At 30.9% G+C, this 19,504-nt stretch overlaps 3 protein-coding genes across 4 annotated transcripts; all 3 read left to right on the forward strand.

Annotated features, from left to right (window-relative positions):
• Positions 1–163: 163 nt before the first annotated feature.
• LOC107371721 (uncharacterized) lies at positions 164–13,217 on the forward strand. 2 transcript variants are annotated; one of them, XM_015939870.3, is made up of 9 exons: positions 164–756; positions 859–1,759; positions 1,828–2,048; positions 4,225–4,367; positions 7,199–7,380; positions 8,970–9,048; positions 11,648–11,810; positions 11,874–12,048; positions 12,146–13,217. In XM_015939870.3, exons 1-9 carry the CDS (start codon positions 649–651, stop codon positions 12,409–12,411), a joined length of 2,238 nt encoding a protein of 745 aa, XP_015795356.2. In that variant the 5' UTR covers positions 164–648; the 3' UTR covers positions 12,412–13,217. The 2 variants fall into 2 exon arrangements, with proteins under 2 accessions (XP_015795356.2, XP_015795357.2); XM_015939871.3 differs by having other exon boundaries at positions 165–756; positions 7,226–7,380.
• An 852-nt stretch (positions 13,218–14,069) lies between these two features.
• Positions 14,070–15,916, forward strand: LOC107371617 (high mobility group protein DSP1). Its single transcript, XM_015939756.3, has 3 exons — positions 14,070–14,326; positions 14,550–14,882; positions 15,044–15,916. The coding sequence occupies exons 1-3, from the start codon at positions 14,177–14,179 to the stop codon at positions 15,164–15,166; spliced, it is 606 nt and encodes a 201-aa protein (XP_015795242.1). The 5' UTR covers positions 14,070–14,176; the 3' UTR covers positions 15,167–15,916.
• Positions 15,917–16,972: 1,056 nt separating this feature from the next.
• On the forward strand, positions 16,973–19,159 carry LOC107371616 (cleavage stimulation factor subunit 1). The gene is made up of 3 exons (XM_015939755.3): positions 16,973–17,476; positions 17,702–17,967; positions 18,088–19,159. The coding sequence occupies exons 1-3, from the start codon at positions 17,406–17,408 to the stop codon at positions 19,059–19,061; spliced, it is 1,311 nt and encodes a 436-aa protein (XP_015795241.1). The 5' UTR covers positions 16,973–17,405; the 3' UTR covers positions 19,062–19,159.
• Positions 19,160–19,504: the final 345 nt, after the last annotated feature.

The raw sequence follows: 19,504 nt of genomic DNA on the forward strand, positions 1-19,504 counted from the left end.
TGTGTTTAAATAAAGTAGCTAGGAGGGTAAACGGGTGAGGAGTTGGGAGGAAGAGGGCGGAAGAAAAAAAATGTGAAAAGTGAGAAGTAGGATTGGATCTTTTTTTTCATCTTATTCATCTTCTTATTGTACTTACCTGGGGCTTCCAGTAGAGGGCTGATGATAATGATGATAGAGATGATAGAGATGATGAGGCCGATAGAGCCGAGGAGGTGGATGAAGATGATAAGATGCTGAATCTTCACAGAAGTAAATTTTGACTGTTGATGATAACCCGCTTCAGGCTTAGCCTTTACTGTTTCCATTATCTTCTTTATTCACCATATCTTTCTTACCTTTTCATAAAAGTCTCTCTTTTCTCACTCTTTAAATCTCTTTTTATCTTCATCATTACTCCAATATGAATATAAATATACATGATAATAATAATATTATTATTTATCATCTTTTTTGATATACTTGAGATTGAAAACATTTTCATGTTCATTTGAACTTGGTTGCAACAAAGTCAAGTGTTGATCTTTCTGTTCACTTTAGACATTTTCCCTCACTTTGTTGGTTTAAGAATTTTTTTCTTCAAGATCAACTTTTATTTATTATTTGTGATTTTTTTATCATTTTGTTCAAAATTAACCATCAATTGGACAAATGACGACAACAATTAACAGAATGATTGTTTGTAAACATCGTCGGAAGCCATTATGTATTGTAAAACCCAATTTAACCAGATTTCTGTGTTTGTTTACTTTATTTCAAGTAAGTTGAACAGTTATTTTTGGTCGCTTTTTTTCAATTACTTTTTTCTGGTTTCTTGACAATTTTTAATTTTGATTTTACTGTTTTTGTTTTCAATTATAGATTACATCAGCCAATATTACATGGGCTTACATTGATTCATCGCCTTCAGGGTCAGTAAAACATGACAATTCAAATGATCCTGTGACCCTTGTGACAACGGAATCAGACTCATTGACAGTTCACAATAACCATCATACACCATCAACTAGCAATACAATTGTAATTAATGGAGGCCACATTACTGGTACATCATCAATATCTACATTATCAATGTCAACATTGCCTTCATCTTCATCATCATCACTACCATCATTTTCAAATAGTGCAATCGATGAACTATCATTAGTCAACACAACTGACGCTCTTTTAGCTCTACTTTACCCATCAGAGTTGAGCTCACCAAGTATAATTCACAATCCAGTGTCACTTTCATATGCTTCAGCCACATCACCTTCACCCTCAACCAATTCAACAACAACCCAGGTGTCAACATTAAATGTAACATCAACTTCATCCACCTCTACAGCAACAAATTCACCCCAATCTTCATCCTCCTTTTCACCATCTACTTCAACAATTGTCCCACCGGCAACCTCAACCTCTGCCGATTCACTTCAAGGTGCAGCAAGTGAACATCGTCTTCGCTGGATCGACTATCGCAATAGACCTGCTTACCCTCCTCGAGTCCCTCCAGTCCCTGGAATTCCAAGTGGCTTTCGAAACCCTGTAACTCCGACTTACCTTTCAGCTTCAGGCTCATCAATCCCCCAATCACCTTTGTACCATAATCCACCCTTTGGTGGAAGCAGCACCAATCCAGTTGGATTTGCTGGAAGCATTCCATCATCACCTTCCTCTTCAGCCTCCTCTACAGCCTCTGCTTCATCTTCAGGATCATTTTTATCCACCAACGGCAATGGCATGTCAAGAAAACCATCCTACAATTTAACCAGAGTTGAACGTAAGTCCAATAAAAATTTCACCTTTTTCCCTCTCCATTAAACATTTCAACCTTTTCATTGATCACAGATATTTCAGCTGAATGCTCAGACGATTACATGAAAGTTGTTACCGTTTTCAATGGCACTTTTACCGGTTTAGTTTACAGTGCTGGTTATGTTCATGATACCAATTGTATCTACGTTAACGGAACCGGTCGAAATCGATACGATTTTTTCATTCGCCTCAACCAGTGTGGAACCCTTGGAAGACAAGAAATGTATCATCCCAAAAGACCAGGGGAATTAAGAGTAAGCTAATTACTTTTACTAAATTTACTGATTCTAAAAGCTATAATCAGTCTAATTTGTCTGTTTCCCATTTACAAGACTTTCATCTACTCATCTTTAAATCTCGGTCTACGTGAGGTCAACAATCAATTGATTTTCACTCTTTAGTATTCAAAGTTCATAGCAATGACCAGAGTTAATATCAATAATATTCAAAATGATTCTCAGGTGAAAATTCATCACTATTCAGCTTAGTGATGATTTTTTTTTCTCTCCTCAAAGGCCAAAATGAAGTTAACTGTGTTTTTTTGGTGCATTTGAAAACAAAAAAATTACGTTATATCATTACTTTTTATTGTTATTATATTATTATTCAGTGAAAGTCGTACTCAATTTAGGATGCAATAATATGGTTGTTCAACTGTAGGTAAGGCCAATGTACAGTTTGCTGGAAATATTGAGATCTCTTTTTTTTACGTCTCCTTATTTGCATGTAATGAACATTACAGTTGATTGTCTTGAGTGTTTTTTTTGCGACCCTTGCAATACACTTTCAATGGTCAATAGTTGATCGACCTGTAAACGTGAGAAACAAAAGACGAGTGATAAAATTTAATCACAATTGCAGTGATGAGTGAATGAATAAAATTAACAAGTAAAGTCACAGTGAAATGGTTAACTTTGAAACTCTTTTCAGGCAAATCAACTCTCATAGCTTTGCAAATCAGTTTAGTGACCAGTTAATTGTTAATTACTTGTACTGTCTGTAAAACACTTTCACTTTTTAATTACCATTAAATAATATTCACTTGCGATTTTCATTGTAACTAAATTTTGGTTAAAATTGTAATCTAATTGTCACGTTAGGCTAATCAATCAGCATCAATCAAACGTGAAAACGCAAAGTAAATCTCAAAGGTTAAGTCCACAGTCTGTTGCATGAAACATTTAATAGATGAAATTTAGCAAATTAATCACGATTAAAAGTGAAATTTAAGCATAAAAGATTACGATTAACTTTTTAATTACTCTTGATATTGGATTGTTAACTTTGCTGGTAACCTTAACCATTGCAAAAATGATGGGAAACATGAAAAGTCGCTGATCTTTACCAATAGATATCTGATTGATACCCAAATGGTGACCATCATTACCAACTAATCAATCACTTGTTATTATCAGAGTTTTGATTAATTCCATAATAGATTGTACTTCATGCTGGTTGAAACCATGAAATTATGAATACAAATTTTCACCTTCATCAATCCAGGACAAAACAAAATCAGGGCTTAAAGGGATAGAAAGTGATATTGAAAAGTGAAAGTTAAATAATAACAATAATTATCTTCTAGTCAGTTTCAATTACAGACATTTTTTTATGTTAACATTCACTTTACTTTTACCTGGTAACAAATGTTCAATAAAATACCTATTATCATCATCATTGTATTATATTGTAATTGTTATTAAAATGCTTTACAATTACAGTTGATAATATAATGGTAAGATGGTAAGAGAAGGCAAGAAAAATGTAAACCAATTGAAGATACAAAAAATTAAAGGTGATTGATAGTTTTTTATGAATATTATTATATGGATTGTTAACATTTTGAAAATATTTTTTGATTCACATTGAATAACCTGTGCAATCTATCAATCAATTGATTATTAACCATTATTATATTGTTAGATAATAATAACAAAGAAACCAGAGAAATACCAGTAACACTGTAGCCTACTAAGAATCAATTTCAACGACATTTGGGTTTCTTGTTTAATATCAACATCAATATTAACAATTGATTTGTTTTCCTTTTGTTTATTCATTTTTAAACAATCATTAAAATAGCAAATTGTCTTGGGCTTGGGATATTGATTATAATCAAGTTAAATATTGTAACATGAAATAAATTCATTTCTTAAATTGTTCAAAGTCAATTGATTGATTGTCTTGTAACAAATTTTAAAAATTATGCCAAAAATTATCGGCCAATCATATTTAAGTTACTAAGGGAATCAAGTTAACCCAATTTGTATCAGATATAAAAGATATCTGATATTGAATATTGATTACTCAAGGGTTGGCGCCATTGTTTTAACCCGATTTAGTCAGAGTTGAACATTGGTTTCGCCATTTTGTTTAGTCAGTTGATTGGTTTGATTTGGTTTAACTAATGTATCTTTTTATTTTTTACAGAGACGTGATCAAGTTATGTGGAACACTTTATCCATTCAATATAATCCGTTGATTGAAGAGGAATTTGATGAACATTATCGGGTAACTTGTGAATATGGAAGTGATTTTTGGAAAACTGTTACTTTTCCTTCAATTGGAGTCGAGTAAGAATTTTAAACTTTGTGATTTACCTGATTTACTTTGCTTCTTTGTTTCACAAATTTGTTTCTACATTGGTGACAATCATCAACTGCAGTTGATTAGTTGAAATTTTGAAGTTAAGATTACTCTTGGAGCCTGGAATTTTGATTGCAAAGTCAGATGAACAAAAAGTTGATGATTGTCTTAAAAACCAATGCAAGATGTTACCTTTCCTTCGTTTTTCTATCATTCAGCATCTTCTTCCTTTAACATAGTTGACCGGATTAAGGGAAACTTTAAAACAAACAATCAACAAAAAGTGAAACAACAACACGGTGGATAACAATTATAGCAAAGATGAACCATTTAGTTTAACCTTTTTTTTCGCGCCTCTCATCTCAATAAGTCCGTGGGTTCATCAATCAATTCAAGGAAGATGAAGAATTGATTTTAAACTTAAAGGTTTTAAAATGCTATAAAACTGTTAGAGAGAAAGTGTTTGTCCTTCAATCAAAATCAATGTCGATGCCAAAAAGATTCTCATTATCACCAACTCAGTTTGCCATGAAGATCAAAATGATGAACATTATTTCCGTGTTATAATTAAACTTTTGTTTCTTTCTTTCTCTCTTCTTAATTTCTGTTCTTCTGTTTCATCCATTTTACAAGATTGATTTGAATCGAGTCCAAATTTACCTGAGCTGCTTATAACCAATGCTATTGATATGAAACTTGCTTTATATTTTGGCTAATTATTTCCTGATTAGGAATTACTCTGGAACAGATTAACAAGCTCCAAGCAAAGAATAAAATCAATAGCTATTTACACCAATGTTTTGTTGAATGTGAAGGAAGGAAATACTTTTTACAAGAAACGCCATTTAAAGTCCAGTTGTTTGTTTGGTCATATTATTTTCTTGAAAAGTTTAGCTACAATTTATCATCTTTTGTCTCCTTTTTTTACCCTCTCTTGCCGTTCAATTTTAAAAATCTCAAGAGTAAAAAGTATCACGAATACAATTATGTTCAATGCCAAAAATTGGTCTTATTGGAATCATAAGCTGAGGCCATTGAACGACATTAATTCATGACTTTCCAACCTTTCATACACCTGAATCGCTTCCTTCTTCATCTTTCATAATCACAATTACTCCAAAATTTGTTAAATAGTTAACTTTTTGTCTGAAATGCAGCAATTCACAAAATTGAATAGCAGTTGGGTTTGATTCTGACAATCTTCATTGGCATCTTCATTGATTTTGACAATTTGCACCTTTCAATCTTCCTCATTACATTGTCCAAAAGGTTAATTTGATTTCGTTTTGTGTGGCAAATGATTTTTTTAATGTTAACACTCGTCCAACTGTTCATTAATTGATTCAAATTGGCCAACACGTTAAATTGTTAGCAATTTAAATTCAAAGTACGTTTAGCCAAGTGAAAGTAAAAACAACATGAAAAAAAAACATCAATTTCAAAGGTAGACTTGATTTTTTGATCTGTTGTTTTTTATTCCGTAATTATAATAGTTAATGACTGTAATAAAAACCAACAAGATGATAAATAACAATTATAATAAACTGTTTAAAGTCAAAGGATAATAGCACAAGTTGCTTGCTTAGGAAAAAAATTAAACAAAATTGTAAGGTTAGTTGAAATGATATCAATTTTTACGAGGTTGTTAACATTGGTCAGAAAATGAGAAGGAATAAACAATTAATGATTGACATTGAATTTCATCTAATTGTTGCCTTAATTCAGCTTTTTAATAATAATTTTTCCACTTGGTTAGCTGAATGAAAGTTTGACAGTTTAACCAAAATTCATCTTTAAAAATTGAGCTTCCAATTCACTGCAATACAAGTCCAATTGATTCAAATTGTAGCCCATTTCACTAGATTTTAAGTTGATTGTTTTAAAACGATGCGTGTTACAAACAATCATTATCATGTTAATCATGATTGTTGGTCAATTTCAGGAATCAGGAAAAGTGATTTTACCTTTTAACTCAAACCTCAATGGCAAGTATAAAGTGGTAAAAAAAACAAGGCTTAAAAACAGGTAAACATAAAAACCTAAAGGACAATGACTTTTACAATTGAAATTACAGTCAATAATCAATGAAAAAAAACAATTAGATTTTTAATCAGAATTTCCAATTTGATTAACAGTTTGAATTGAAAAAGTCAATCCACTTGATTACTGATTAACCCTTGAATCTCATTGGTGGTTCCATTAATGAATATGTTGTTTCACTGTTTATCAAATTTCCGTGTTCAATTGTGTTAAATGGAGGATAATGTAAAGGTCAATAGTTGGTATTTCACCCTTTGCATGGTTAATCACTGTCTCCTTAATATTGACCCGTCAACCGCTCTTTGCCTTGCGATCAAATTTTCATCTCGAAAAATTTGCTTATTGCTTGTGAAAATATTCAATATTGAATTGGGTTCAACAGTTCAATAGGCAACATTTTTGGTATTTTTATTAAGTCTTTCATCTCATTAATTTTGGGTGTAAGAGCACCAATCTTAGCACAATTTTATTCATTTGGTTGAGTTATAAATAAGTCCAGATTTCCGCATCTTTTAGTTGTAATTTTTTCTTTGATTTCAGAGGTTTTATTGCAGTTTTTTGTTCTTGTTTTGATCTTTTATTGTAAAAAGAAATATGTTTTTGGTAAGTTTTATATTTGGATCTGAAATGATGCTCATCTTGAACTGTTGAACCTAGTTGAAGTGCAAGCTGCGCCTTTCGTGTTTTATGGTAATGCAAAGTGTAAAACGAAATGTGCAAAGTTTGATTTGCAATTTGCAATTGTTGATTAAATGAAGTGTCAATTTTATGGAGACAGATCATTCGAATTTTCGGCCTCTGACAGGGTCAACACAGGAAGTCCGGTTGTTTTCACGATCAACCCACCCCAGTGTCAAATGGAGATCAGGAGAGGATTCAGTATTGCAGGACCTCGCACTTCAGGACCAGTTACTGTTGGTGATCCATTGACTTTGCTGATTCACATGAAAAGTGAAAAAGGTAATTAATTTAAATCAATAACTCTCACCCAATCCAACCTCATTATTTGAAAAAGTCAATTTAATAATTTACAAACATTTCAAGTGTAAAATCTTCACAAATTGTAGTTTTGTCCAATCGGTTTGATTATACCTTTGAATAACATTTATTAGGCAGTTATTTATGACTTGAATATTTCAACTTTCTGTGAATGAACCTTACAACACTTTTAACACTGGAAACCTAAAAATGTTAAAAGACGAACCGAATTGTATTCATCATAAATCATGAATACAACCATTGAAAAAGTGTAAGAATAAGGTGAAAATTCAGAGTTTATCTTTTAATGGTAAATGTAGGAAGTGGATGAATAATGAAGATTAAGAAAGGATGAAAGGAAAAAAATATCTGATTTTTTTTACCAACAAGAAATAGTTGATTAAGCAGAGGAAAAATGCAGTAAATTGGCGGTAATTGACCAATCACATAACGGCAAATGACCCGAGTCACTTTCTCAGATCAATGATGCTTCAAGTGAGCGTTTAAGCCAATTTTTCTAGTTGATCTATTTCAAGAGAGAGAAGGATGAGGAAAGATGAAGATGATAAAGAATGATGAGAATCTTCAAAATATTGATAGAAACAATTGACTAATGATTGTAAATATGATCAACTATTCAAATTATTAATCATGTAAACTCGTCTCTTTAGCTTCATCTTGAAAAACCATTAATCATGAAATCTTGTTATGAAAGTGATACTTTCTTGAAATGAATTACTTCAAATGAAGTGATGCGTTTGATTAACTAGAGTATATATTTAATGTTTAACTGGTTATCTCAGAATCATCATCATCTTTATCCACTCGAATAATGATACATTAATAGCTATCTTCATCTTTTATGTTTTTTCATTTCATCCTCAATCCAATCAATTGTTATTGAATTTGCTCTTTAGTTGATCAGGAAACAATGAAAAACTCAATCATTTTGTCTTCAATTTTGCCCACTTTTACTATTGATAATTAGTTGAGTGAAAAACAAATAACAGTCAGTCAGCAAAGGTCAACTAAAGCCATGTCCAAGCTCATCTGGTTACAAAGATTTCAACAATAAATTCCCAATATTTTAATCCAACTTTGATCATATTTTGTCCATTTTAAACGGTTGAAGATGCAAGATTACAAAGCTTACTTTGCGTGATTTTTCACACCAAACAATATTTGAAATGATTACAATTTTTGCATAATAACGTCAATAATGGATGAAAAATGGGCCTCAAATTTTGTTGAAAAAAACTAGATAGCCATAGACAGTGAATTACCAACATTTTTTCATTGTAAAGATACAAAAAGCATCTCCAAGGTCGGAATTTTGCTATTTTTTCATCTTCTTTTCATCTTACATTCACTTTCCATTTTTTAATACAATTGATTTTTACATGATTGATACCTGGTTATCAGTTTCACATCTAATTATTCACTCAACCTGCCCTTTTCATTTTCACTCCTCTCATTGTAAAATGATATTACTATTTACATAATAATTATACACAATTATACTCATAACTTTCTCTCTTTCTCTTTCTCCTCATGCTCATCACCGATTTCAGCTGGATTTGATATTCTGGTTAAAAACTGTATCGCTCACAATGGTGCTAATCAGAGGCTTCAACTAATAGATACCAATGGGTAAGGATGAACCAAAGCTGATATTATATCATTGATAATAGACACTACTAACATAAAAATGAAAAGGCCAAAGTCAACCTTGAAATACCTTTCATTATCAACATGACCATCATTATCATGGAGTGAAAAATATAATATAATAATGAATTGATAAACGCCCAATGTGTTTCTTTTTTCATTTCAAGTGTTGAATACAAAAAAAAGATTGAAAAAAACTTGACAACCATTGAAAAAGTATTTCCCAGTTGGTTGTAAGCACCCGACACCCAACTAAGGGAATGATGATTATGCTCATGTTGATTATGATGGTTGTGATGTTGGTAAAAACATGTATATTACTGTTACCTTCATGTCTTTTTTACCTGCTTCTCAATCTCCCAGTTGCATTGAAGGGAAAAAGATGAGTTTAGAATGAAAAGCAGGTAAAGGTGAATAAGCTATGTTATCAAGTAACTTGTGTGGTCGCTTTCGATGCGTGCGATTTATACCTTGATTTTTACCAACAAACATTACAATCAAAAATGCTAGTGACATTAAATGGGCTTAAAGCCAATCATCTTAATCTCCTCCTCTTTCTTTACCTTTTCATCTTCACCTTTGTATACAAACATCAATTCATCTTATCATATATTGAAATTCACTAGATGATTGAATTTCAATTGCTTTTCCATTCAATGTGATTAGACAATTGACAGTCAACTTGAATTGTTTTTACCTTACAAAGTAGCTTCTTATTTTCACCTTTTGTTTATCTTAACTTGCTATTCAATTTCACCTTTTGTCACAATTTTGATTCGTAACAATTAATTTTAACATTCCAGTTGATCACAATAATGATTAGTTTTGTACTTTCCTCACATAGGTAGGAAAAAAACTCACACTTTGAATTGCTTTTCAACTTGATTTTACATTTTGTCTAACCTTGATATCGATAATTATCATCTTTTGTTGCCAACAATTTAATAATACAAATGTGATATAAAAGGAGGATGAAGATGAGGATGAAGAAGGTGAAAGATGATTACACGATAAAGTATCATTAAAATTGAAACAAATTCATTGAAATATCGTTTTTTCCCAAGACTTTTTTTTTCATTTTACATTTGAGTCAAGTTTACATTGAAATAACATCAACTTCATTGGAACTGCATTTTTATTATTTGTATTTAAAACTGTAATTGCATTATGATTGAAAACTTTAAATTCAATTCCACATTATTAAATAATAACGATAATAGAGATAATTGCTCATTTTCAGTTGTGATACATTTAATAATAATGACAATTTCTTGTTCCATTGATTTGCTTTTCTCCATCAAATTTACATTTAAATGGTCTAGAAATTAATAGTCCAAGTTGATTAACATGGTTTAATGTTTGCTATTACAGGATTCAACAATTAGACTTGACATTGACCCAAAATTTTTAGGTTTTAATATTCAACTTGAACATTCAAAATTAACACAAATTGACAAGAAAATGCAATTCAACAAAATTTTCCTATTATTTAATCAACTGATTGTGGAGAAGCATTTTACATTTGATTCAACATATTTTAATACATTTAAAGATAATTTGCTCTGAAAGTGATTGAAATTATATTCACTATCATCACCGGCTTCATCAAGAAACCTCAACTTGTCACCCTTTCACCATAAATTTTATGATGATGACGATGATTATTAAGGAAATACACTTTCTCTTGTTGCCTCTTCTCATCATGATCACCATCCTTTCCGCACACCTTCCTGAATAGTCTGAATAATACATTGTATTTCAGTAGCTTCTTTGAGTAAACTGAAAAACATTTTACATCAGTAGAAAGTTAAAAAGGGTAATTTGCGTTTTTTTTACCAACACAGTAATTGTGTTGTTAATGATAAAGATGATGGTGATGATGGCGATTGTGATGATGATTTAGTGTAAAAAAAAGGTTTCCCAGGTTATATTATTATAATAAATGTATATAAGCTGTTATGAAAGTAAACAAAAATACGGAAAGGTTTGCATTCATCATATTTTTATGTATCATTCATTCATTTATAGTTAAAATCAGTCATCATTTTTGATCATTTTGTTTACCTTAACGGTCAATTCAACTGTTAAAAAGGCAATTTACTGAATCAAGTGGTGAAAAAAAGAAGGTGCTAAATGTGGTTATGAGAAAAGGTTAAGGTCAACTTTTGTCCATTTCGAGGGCAAAAGAAGCGATATATTTATATTTATTATGATTATCATTTTACAAAAAATAGCTTTCCTTATAGCCGGAAGTAAACACTGTTTAAATGTGCGATGAAATTAATGATGAAGGTAAAACATCAACAACATGATTAGATAAATACATTTATTTACATACAACAATCAACTCATATTTTCCCTTTTTTACACCAACAATTGTGTCTACCAATGATTCATCCAGTTTCATCATAACCATTACAATCCTGTTTACTTGCTTTAAGAGTGAATTCAATTTCATTTCCCTGTTGCCTTAATTTTTTGTTATTAAATGTTTATTTTGAATATTATCACTTTATTTTCTGATTCATTTACACTTACACTTGTATTAATATCTTCTCATCTCTTTATTGTTTTTATTTAGATGTGTTACCAATGAAAAGTTGATCAGTCCATTCCGAGGAACTTACAATACTGATGATGGGCACCAAGTGACTTTGTATGCTTACCTTAAAGCCTTTCGTTTCACTGGAAGTCCGGCTTTATATTTGGAATGCGATATTCACATGTGTCACAATAAGTGTCCTGTAAGTTATGAATGGTCCGAGAGTTTGAATCAGTTGATTAACTTTATTTTTTCTGTCTTTTAGCCTCAACGTTGTTATTGGAGAAACTTATCTAAACGTGATTTAACCTCTGTTTCAATGAAAAAATCATCTCCAAGTGATAATCCATTAATCTCTGAAAGTATTAGTTTATTTCAAGCTTTGGAGGTACGTCATGATGATGAACCTCAAGATGCTGTTTCAAGAGAGGCACGGAATCGTAAGTTATCAATCAATTTATTGATTTGCAAAAAAAATTGAACATTTTATCCATAATATTAGATAACTTACATTTAATTTTTCATTTTATTTCCTAGTTGGATCTTTGGTTGATATGGAAGATGGCGTTTGTTTCAGGATGCAAAGGATTGCCGTTTTTCTGGTTACTTTGGCAATTTTGTTTATTACGACCATTTTCATCTCGGTTTGCAGTTGCCTTAAATTGCGACAGTTAAAAAAAGAAACTCGATGTGTTAATTATCCAAGTAGTCCATACAAATCAAGTAAAGGGAGTTGTTCAAGTTCAATGGGAAGTAACTCAATGTTACACTCTCCATACAAACCTCATTCGACTAGATATTAGTTATCATTTTGATTTCATTTCTTGATTTTATAATTCTTATTTATTTGACACTCATTTTTCTTATGTTTTTATTGCCAAAAATATCAACCATTCACTCAATTATTAATACCTTTTCATTTTTAATCTTCTCCTAATTAGTTTTTCTCTATTGACCATCAAGACAGTTACAGTCTACTTTCCCTTCAACTTGTTGAAGCTTGGACAACTTTAGCTATGCTCAACATTTGAAAGGTTTTTGTGATACTCAGTTCAAACTTGATTACCAAAAAGCGATGTTTATAATGATAAAGTTGAATTTTTTTCAAAAACATCATTCAATTCGCGCTGTTTGGACTTGACTTTGAATCTAAATGCTCATGGTTTGAAAAAGAGATTAACTAATCAGGAGGAAAGCATTGGACTTGAAGGGAAAGAAACAATTTTTAATTATTATAAATGAAAATCTTTCCCTTTGAGATCATTGATTATTTGTATTTTAATGTTCGTATGTTGAAAATTTGTTTGTTTCCTTAATTGGCCTATTTAATTGTCCTTTGTTTAACCAATTATGTAAAAATATATCATTCCAATCACAATTACAAATTGTAATTCTGTCCTTTCTTCATCAAGTCATTTTTGGTGCCGGTCTCATCATCATCCATATTGAACAATTTTTTAGGTGTTGGAATCTCTTCTCTCATCATTTTATTTAACAATCTTCATCTTTCAACATCATTCTCTGATCTTAATTTGCTTGATCATAATTGTAAACATCAACCTAATATTTTTCCACTTTTTTGTAATTAAATAATCAGCTTTAACAAAAATACGTTTCCTCGACTCATTTTAAATCCATGGGATGTTTTATCATAACAATTTGTGATGGTTTATTGTGTCAATTTTGATTAACTCAACTGGTTCAAGGAACCCAATCACAGTAATCATAAAATATTACCTTGATTGCAATTATTTTGGGTGAAGAATCACGAAATAAAATGGAAGCAAAAGCAGCAAGAAATCAATAAGATTAATAATAATAAAAGATTAGGATTTCTGTGAGAGCATCTATGCTTTCGGTTACAGGCTAGAAGTTTGGTTTCAACAGCTAACAGTTGTAAGTGAAGTAAGTTTAAAGTAAACTTTGAGGCAAGATAACCAAAATCAATGAAGAAATGGTTTCATTTATTATGAACTTATCTTTAATCGGATAATCACAGATATAAGATGATACTGAAATAAGTTGAAGATTTGATTTTGGATTAATCATTCTTTTTCCAACGGCTCTTACCTTCATTAAAGCACTTAACCAGTCAACGGTTTTAAAAATTGAAAAACACTGGATCATGAACAATCCTGATCTCAAGTAATGCTAATAAGCAATATTTCTTCGAGATATTAAACATGTGTACACAAAATTTTAATTCAAGAATTGTTATTAATTCAATCAGAAACTAAATTGTGTAATTATATAGATTTGAGGGAAAATGAAAGATAAAATTTAGTTATAATACAAAAGAATAGATGGCGACAAGCTAACCGACCTATGAGTTGAAAGCAACTTGAAAAAAACCGGGTAAATGAAAGTTACTATGGAAACTTAGTCTTTAGTAAAAACTGGTTCTTCTTGACTACTTGACTGGTATAGCAAAAGACTATACATTGAGATATACATTAATTGGTATTGGGTTCTTCTCCATCTTTGCTATCTGCTATACTTGCTATACTTCTCCTTTAATATTGTGTTGTAAAGTGAAACTTAATTGAATTTATCTAAAAAGTTATCAAAATGGGTAAAGGTGGTGATTCAAAGCCAAAAGGACGTATGTCTGCTTATGCTTATTTTGTTCAAACATGTCGTGAAGAACACAAAAAGAAACATCCTTCAGAGAATGTGGTATTTGCTGAGTTCTCAAAGAAATGTGCTGAAAGATGGAAGGTAAGAGACATTTTCTTTTTTCTATTGTACCTTTATGTATCTTTGCACTTCTCTACTCTTTTTTCCCATACAAAATGTATTCATTTTTTTCAACTTTTCTGCTTTCGTTATCTTTTTTTAGCATTTATTTAAGAAAATTTTAATTTTCTATTTATTAGAAAACCTTTTTTAGGATGTAGTTGATAATTTCTCTATCTTTCTTTATCTATTTAACCTATTTTAGACTATGAATGAGAAAGAGAAGCAACGTTTCCATACAATGGCTGAAAAAGACAAGAAACGTTATGATACAGAAATGGCTGACTACAAGCCTTCTAAAAATGAGAAAGGCGGTAAAAAGAGGAAACGGGCAAAGGATCCTAATGCACCTAAAAGGTCACTTTCTGCATTTTTCTGGTTCTGTAATGATGAGAGGTCAAAGGTAAAGGAGACTATGCCAGAGGCTAGCGTAGGTGAAGTTGCCAAAGAACTTGGTCGACGATGGGGTGATATCAGTGAGAAGGACAAGTCGAAATACGAAGCTCTTGCTGCTAAAGACAAAGCTAGATATGAAAAGGTCAGTATTTCTGTGTTTTGATCTTATGAGTCATACTACTCATTAGTAATCATGATCTATAATTTGACTCTTGTGATTTTTTCTAGTCCTAATGTCTTTTAACTAATTTTATCATATTTTTTTTCTCTATTTAATGATTTTATTTAATTTTGTATTTTCAGGAGTCTAATGCTTACAAGAACAAAAAACCTAAAGCTACAGCTAAAAGCTCTAAGAAGGCCGATTCTGACGATGAAGATGAGGAAGAGGAAGAAGAGGAAGAAGAAGACGATGACGATGAATAAACATTCATTTTTAAACATTTAAATTGTAATCTGTATTTTGCAGTTCTAGAATCATTATGATTTAACACGATGATCAACATCATAATTGTTGATTGCGAGAGAGAAAACAAAAAAAAGTTGAAAAAAATGTACCAATCAACCTTTCATCTAATTTCATCACTAAATTCACCACCGCTTCTCTTATCCATCAAAGACTTTGGAAGTTGATAAAAATGAAATAATCAATTGAACCCAAGTCAAATTCATAAAAAAATAAATTAGCAGATGAAAATCCAGTCGACTTTAACAATCCAACTATTAGGATTAAAAACATTAATTCATTTGAGTAAAATCTCAACCTGAACCCGCCCGCTATCCACTTATCCCATCCTCGTTCTATTATGACTTCTATTTTTTTTCATCTCCTTTTCTCTTCATCCTTACCGTTATAAATTGTCGCGCTTTTTCTGTCCCTATACCATTCAAAATTTGTATTCACTTACTCATTTTATCAACTATCACAAAATACACACTTCACTTGATACATACAAATACTGAAACCGCCCAAAACTTCATTTTTTTCCCTGTGAAAATTCATATGAAACAAAGACTGAAATATTCATTAGTTCACTTCTGTCATTTTTCAATCATTACACAAATTTCACTCACTCTTTCTCTCCCATGACTGTTAATCCATTTTATTCAATTAGGGAGAATTTTTGGATCAATCACAATTTAGAAGAAAACAAATAAACAACTTATTTAGTTTTATTTAAATTGTTTTTCTTTTATATCATGACTAATTTGGTCGCCAAAATTTTATCAATACCAAGATTTGAGCGTTTGTACAAAGCGGTATACCTTCATTTCGCCACTAAAGACGATTTCAAGATGATCTTCTTAAGGCTAGAGAGGGGTTTAACTCATTTTTAAAATGGATTTCAGAGCCTTATTTTGCTCAATTATTTTGACATATTGTTAGTTTCAATTTTACAATTTTAGTTTCACAATTTAATTTAGGATGGAAATCATTCATAGTACTAGAAGCTACAAAAAACTCAATTCACTGTGAATTTTATATAATTTTAACAAAAATTGAATTGAACTCGTATTACGGTGTGCGGAGTATATACGGTAAGCTATTGGAAATTCATTAGATTTACTTGATCATCTTTGTACTGATTTAATGCGAAGAAATTTCAAACAAAATTTTGCCCCTTTTCGTAAGTTAAGTGAGTTTTAAGAGATTAAAAAGATCAAGCTTAGAAGCTTTAGTGGCGAAATGGAGGTGAACCTGTACAAAGCAAGCTCGCTGTAAACAGATTAAACGCCTTTGTTAAGGGATAACCTAAATAGTTTTCCCGCCAACTTAGCCCGCAAGGTAAAGAGGAGAGAGAGTAAAAGAAAGGCGAATATGAAATATCGTTCTTCTCTCTTCCCTTAAATCTTCACATCATCATCTTTCCTTTCCTTTTCTATGGCAGCCATTTCTATGCCTTTGTGTATGTATATCTTCCCTTCTCTCCTCTTCTCAATGACCCCAATGCCAAACAAACTAACTACCTAACCTTAAACTAGCCAATTGTTGGTACTAATACAAGTTTTTCAAACTTCTCAACGGAAATATTTTCTGCCCTTTTCTATGTGACGGTTAAAAATAAAGGTTACAACACTTCAATTGTAACAATCTGTTGAAATAATAAAGCTATGAATTTACAATATAAATATCTATATTTAAACTTTACTTATCTCATTTCAATTCAATATTTTAATTCAATATTATCGTTAAATATTGTTCATATTTGTTGTTTCTACTATTATTGTTAATAGCATGAAATACAAGGATATCTTTAGGCCTTATCCTTATGACTTTCCTATTCATAGATAAACAGAGAGTTTAAATAGAAGCGATTTTTAAGCTTTCCAAGTAACCTTTATTGTGTGTTAATGCTTTCTTTAGTTCTCTTTAATACAAGATGATCTTTCTATTACAATAAATCTAATAAATAAATTGTAATAAGAAAACTATAATTAATCAGTTTAAAATTATATTGAACTCTTTACTATTTGGTATGTAAAGACACTTCAAGATAGATCCATGGATACAGAGTCAACATCTTTACAGACTATTTTCCTCTTTTAAGCTGCAAAAAAACAGTGTGTTGAAAGCAAATCACCAATATAAACAAATAGAAATTGTTCAAATTAATAAATAGCTCATTGCTAATTGTGTTTTTGAAAGTATATTTAAATATTGAAAATGTCTCAACATCAATCTAAACAATCGACAACAATCAAGGAACGAGATACTTTATATAAATTAATGATCAGGTAAAAATCGCTGTTTTTTTATATATTTTTTCACTCAATCCAAGCTTTTGTAAAAGTGTTAACATATGATGAGAAAGCGAGCCAAAATGAAAAGCCGGGTTGCCGGTATGGCAATGGATCTACATGTATGACAATATCTATACAATATACATTATATTAATATTAATGCAATGATTTACTAATGATAAATTTGTATAATTTACTATAAATCTCACCTTTTAATAGTCAACTGTTTTATGATGGATACCAATCAATTGCTCATCAGTTGTCTGGAGCTATACAACTAAATCTGAATCATTTGGCATCACCACCATCAGACCGACTTGCTCATCTGGTTGGATTAGGTTTAAAAACTGAAGGAGAAAATAAAGAACAAGAATCATTATTAGCCCCACCAATATCTGGAATTGATTTAGATTTTGACACAGAATCTCATTGTTCAGCTCCTGAACCAAGCACTTATGAAACTGTTTATGTAACTGCTCATAAAGGTAATATATTACAATGATAAATAATTTTTGCTTTTATAATACATTTATAATACATTTATATACATTTACATGTAGTAAGGTTTATAGATTAAATTTACATTGAAATTCATCTATGTTTAGGTCCTTGTCGAGCTGGTGCATTTAATATTGATGGTTCATTAGTGGCTACTGGATCTCAAGATGCTTCTATCAAAATATTAGATGTTGAAAAGATGATTGCAAAAAGTATTGGAACTGTATCAGAAGATCCACAATCTAATCAAACACCAGAAGCTCATCATCCTGTTATAAGAACATTATATGATCATCTAGAGGAAGTTACATGTCTACTTTTTCATCCAACGGAACAATTACTCATTTCTGGATCTCAAGATTTAACTATCAAAATTTACGATTTTGCTAAACCAGCAGTAAAACGAGCTCTTAAAACAATCAATGAAGCATCAGTATTACGTTGTATGTCATTCCATCCATCGGGAAACTTTTTACTTGTTGGAACACAACATCCAACTGTTCGTTTATACGATATCAATACCTGTCAGGGTTATGTTGGACCTAATCCTAGTGATCAACATTCTGGTCCCATTACTGCATGTAATTATTCATATAATGGTGGAATTTATGTTACAAGTTCAAAAGATGGAGAAATAAAAGTCTGGGATGGAGTATCATCACGATGTATTAACAATTTTCCACGAGCTCATGATGGTCATGAAGTATCTTCTGTTATATTTTCTCGTAATGGTAAATATATACTTTCATCCGGGAAAGACTCATTGGTAAAGTTATGGGAATTATCAATGTCTCGTTGTCTTATTGCATATACTGGAGCTGGTACAGCGGGTAAACAAATGCATAGAGCTCAAGCAGTCTTCAATCATACAGAGGATTTTGTTTTATTTCCTGATGAACGGACAACTAGTCTTTGTGTTTGGGACTCAAGGAATGCTGAAAGACAAAAACTTTTAAGTTTAGGACATAATAATACTGTTAGATATTTCATTCATTCACCTGTATCACCAGCATTTTTAACGTGCTCAGATGATTATAGAGCAAGATTTTGGTATAAGAAACCTGATTTATCAACAAATTAGAAATATAAATTGTATAAAAATTTCCTAAATTGCTAAATTATTGTATAATCTTCATGTTATCAATCAAAATTAAAAAAAACATAGATTCTACTTAAAAACTTTTGTGTGTAAAGTTTTATCTATTATATGAAAATTTAGTTTCTATTAACAGTGAATATCATTTATATCGTAATGTTGAATAAAGTTTAATAATGAAACTCATTTCCAATCACGTTTTAAAGAGATTCAATTCATGTGAGATAAAATATATTATAACATGATTTAAAGCTTTGCGGTTTGCAACTCAAACAAATAGCTAGATGGCGCTGTCTGTCTCGTTTTCCAACTTTGAATTTCAATGATTAGTATTTCGTTCCCATATACTCTTGGTTAATTCAATCTCATTTTTTTATTGTTGTTTATTTATTTTTTGTTTATCTGTCCTATTGATCGAAAAAGCAAAT

The sequence above is a fragment of the Tetranychus urticae genome, chromosome 3, assembly GCF_039701765.1.
Source record: "Tetranychus urticae isolate SD_2017Ah chromosome 3, NJAU_TeUrti_SD_1.0, whole genome shotgun sequence".
In the NCBI taxonomy this organism is placed as follows: domain Eukaryota; kingdom Metazoa; phylum Arthropoda; class Arachnida; order Trombidiformes; family Tetranychidae; genus Tetranychus; species Tetranychus urticae.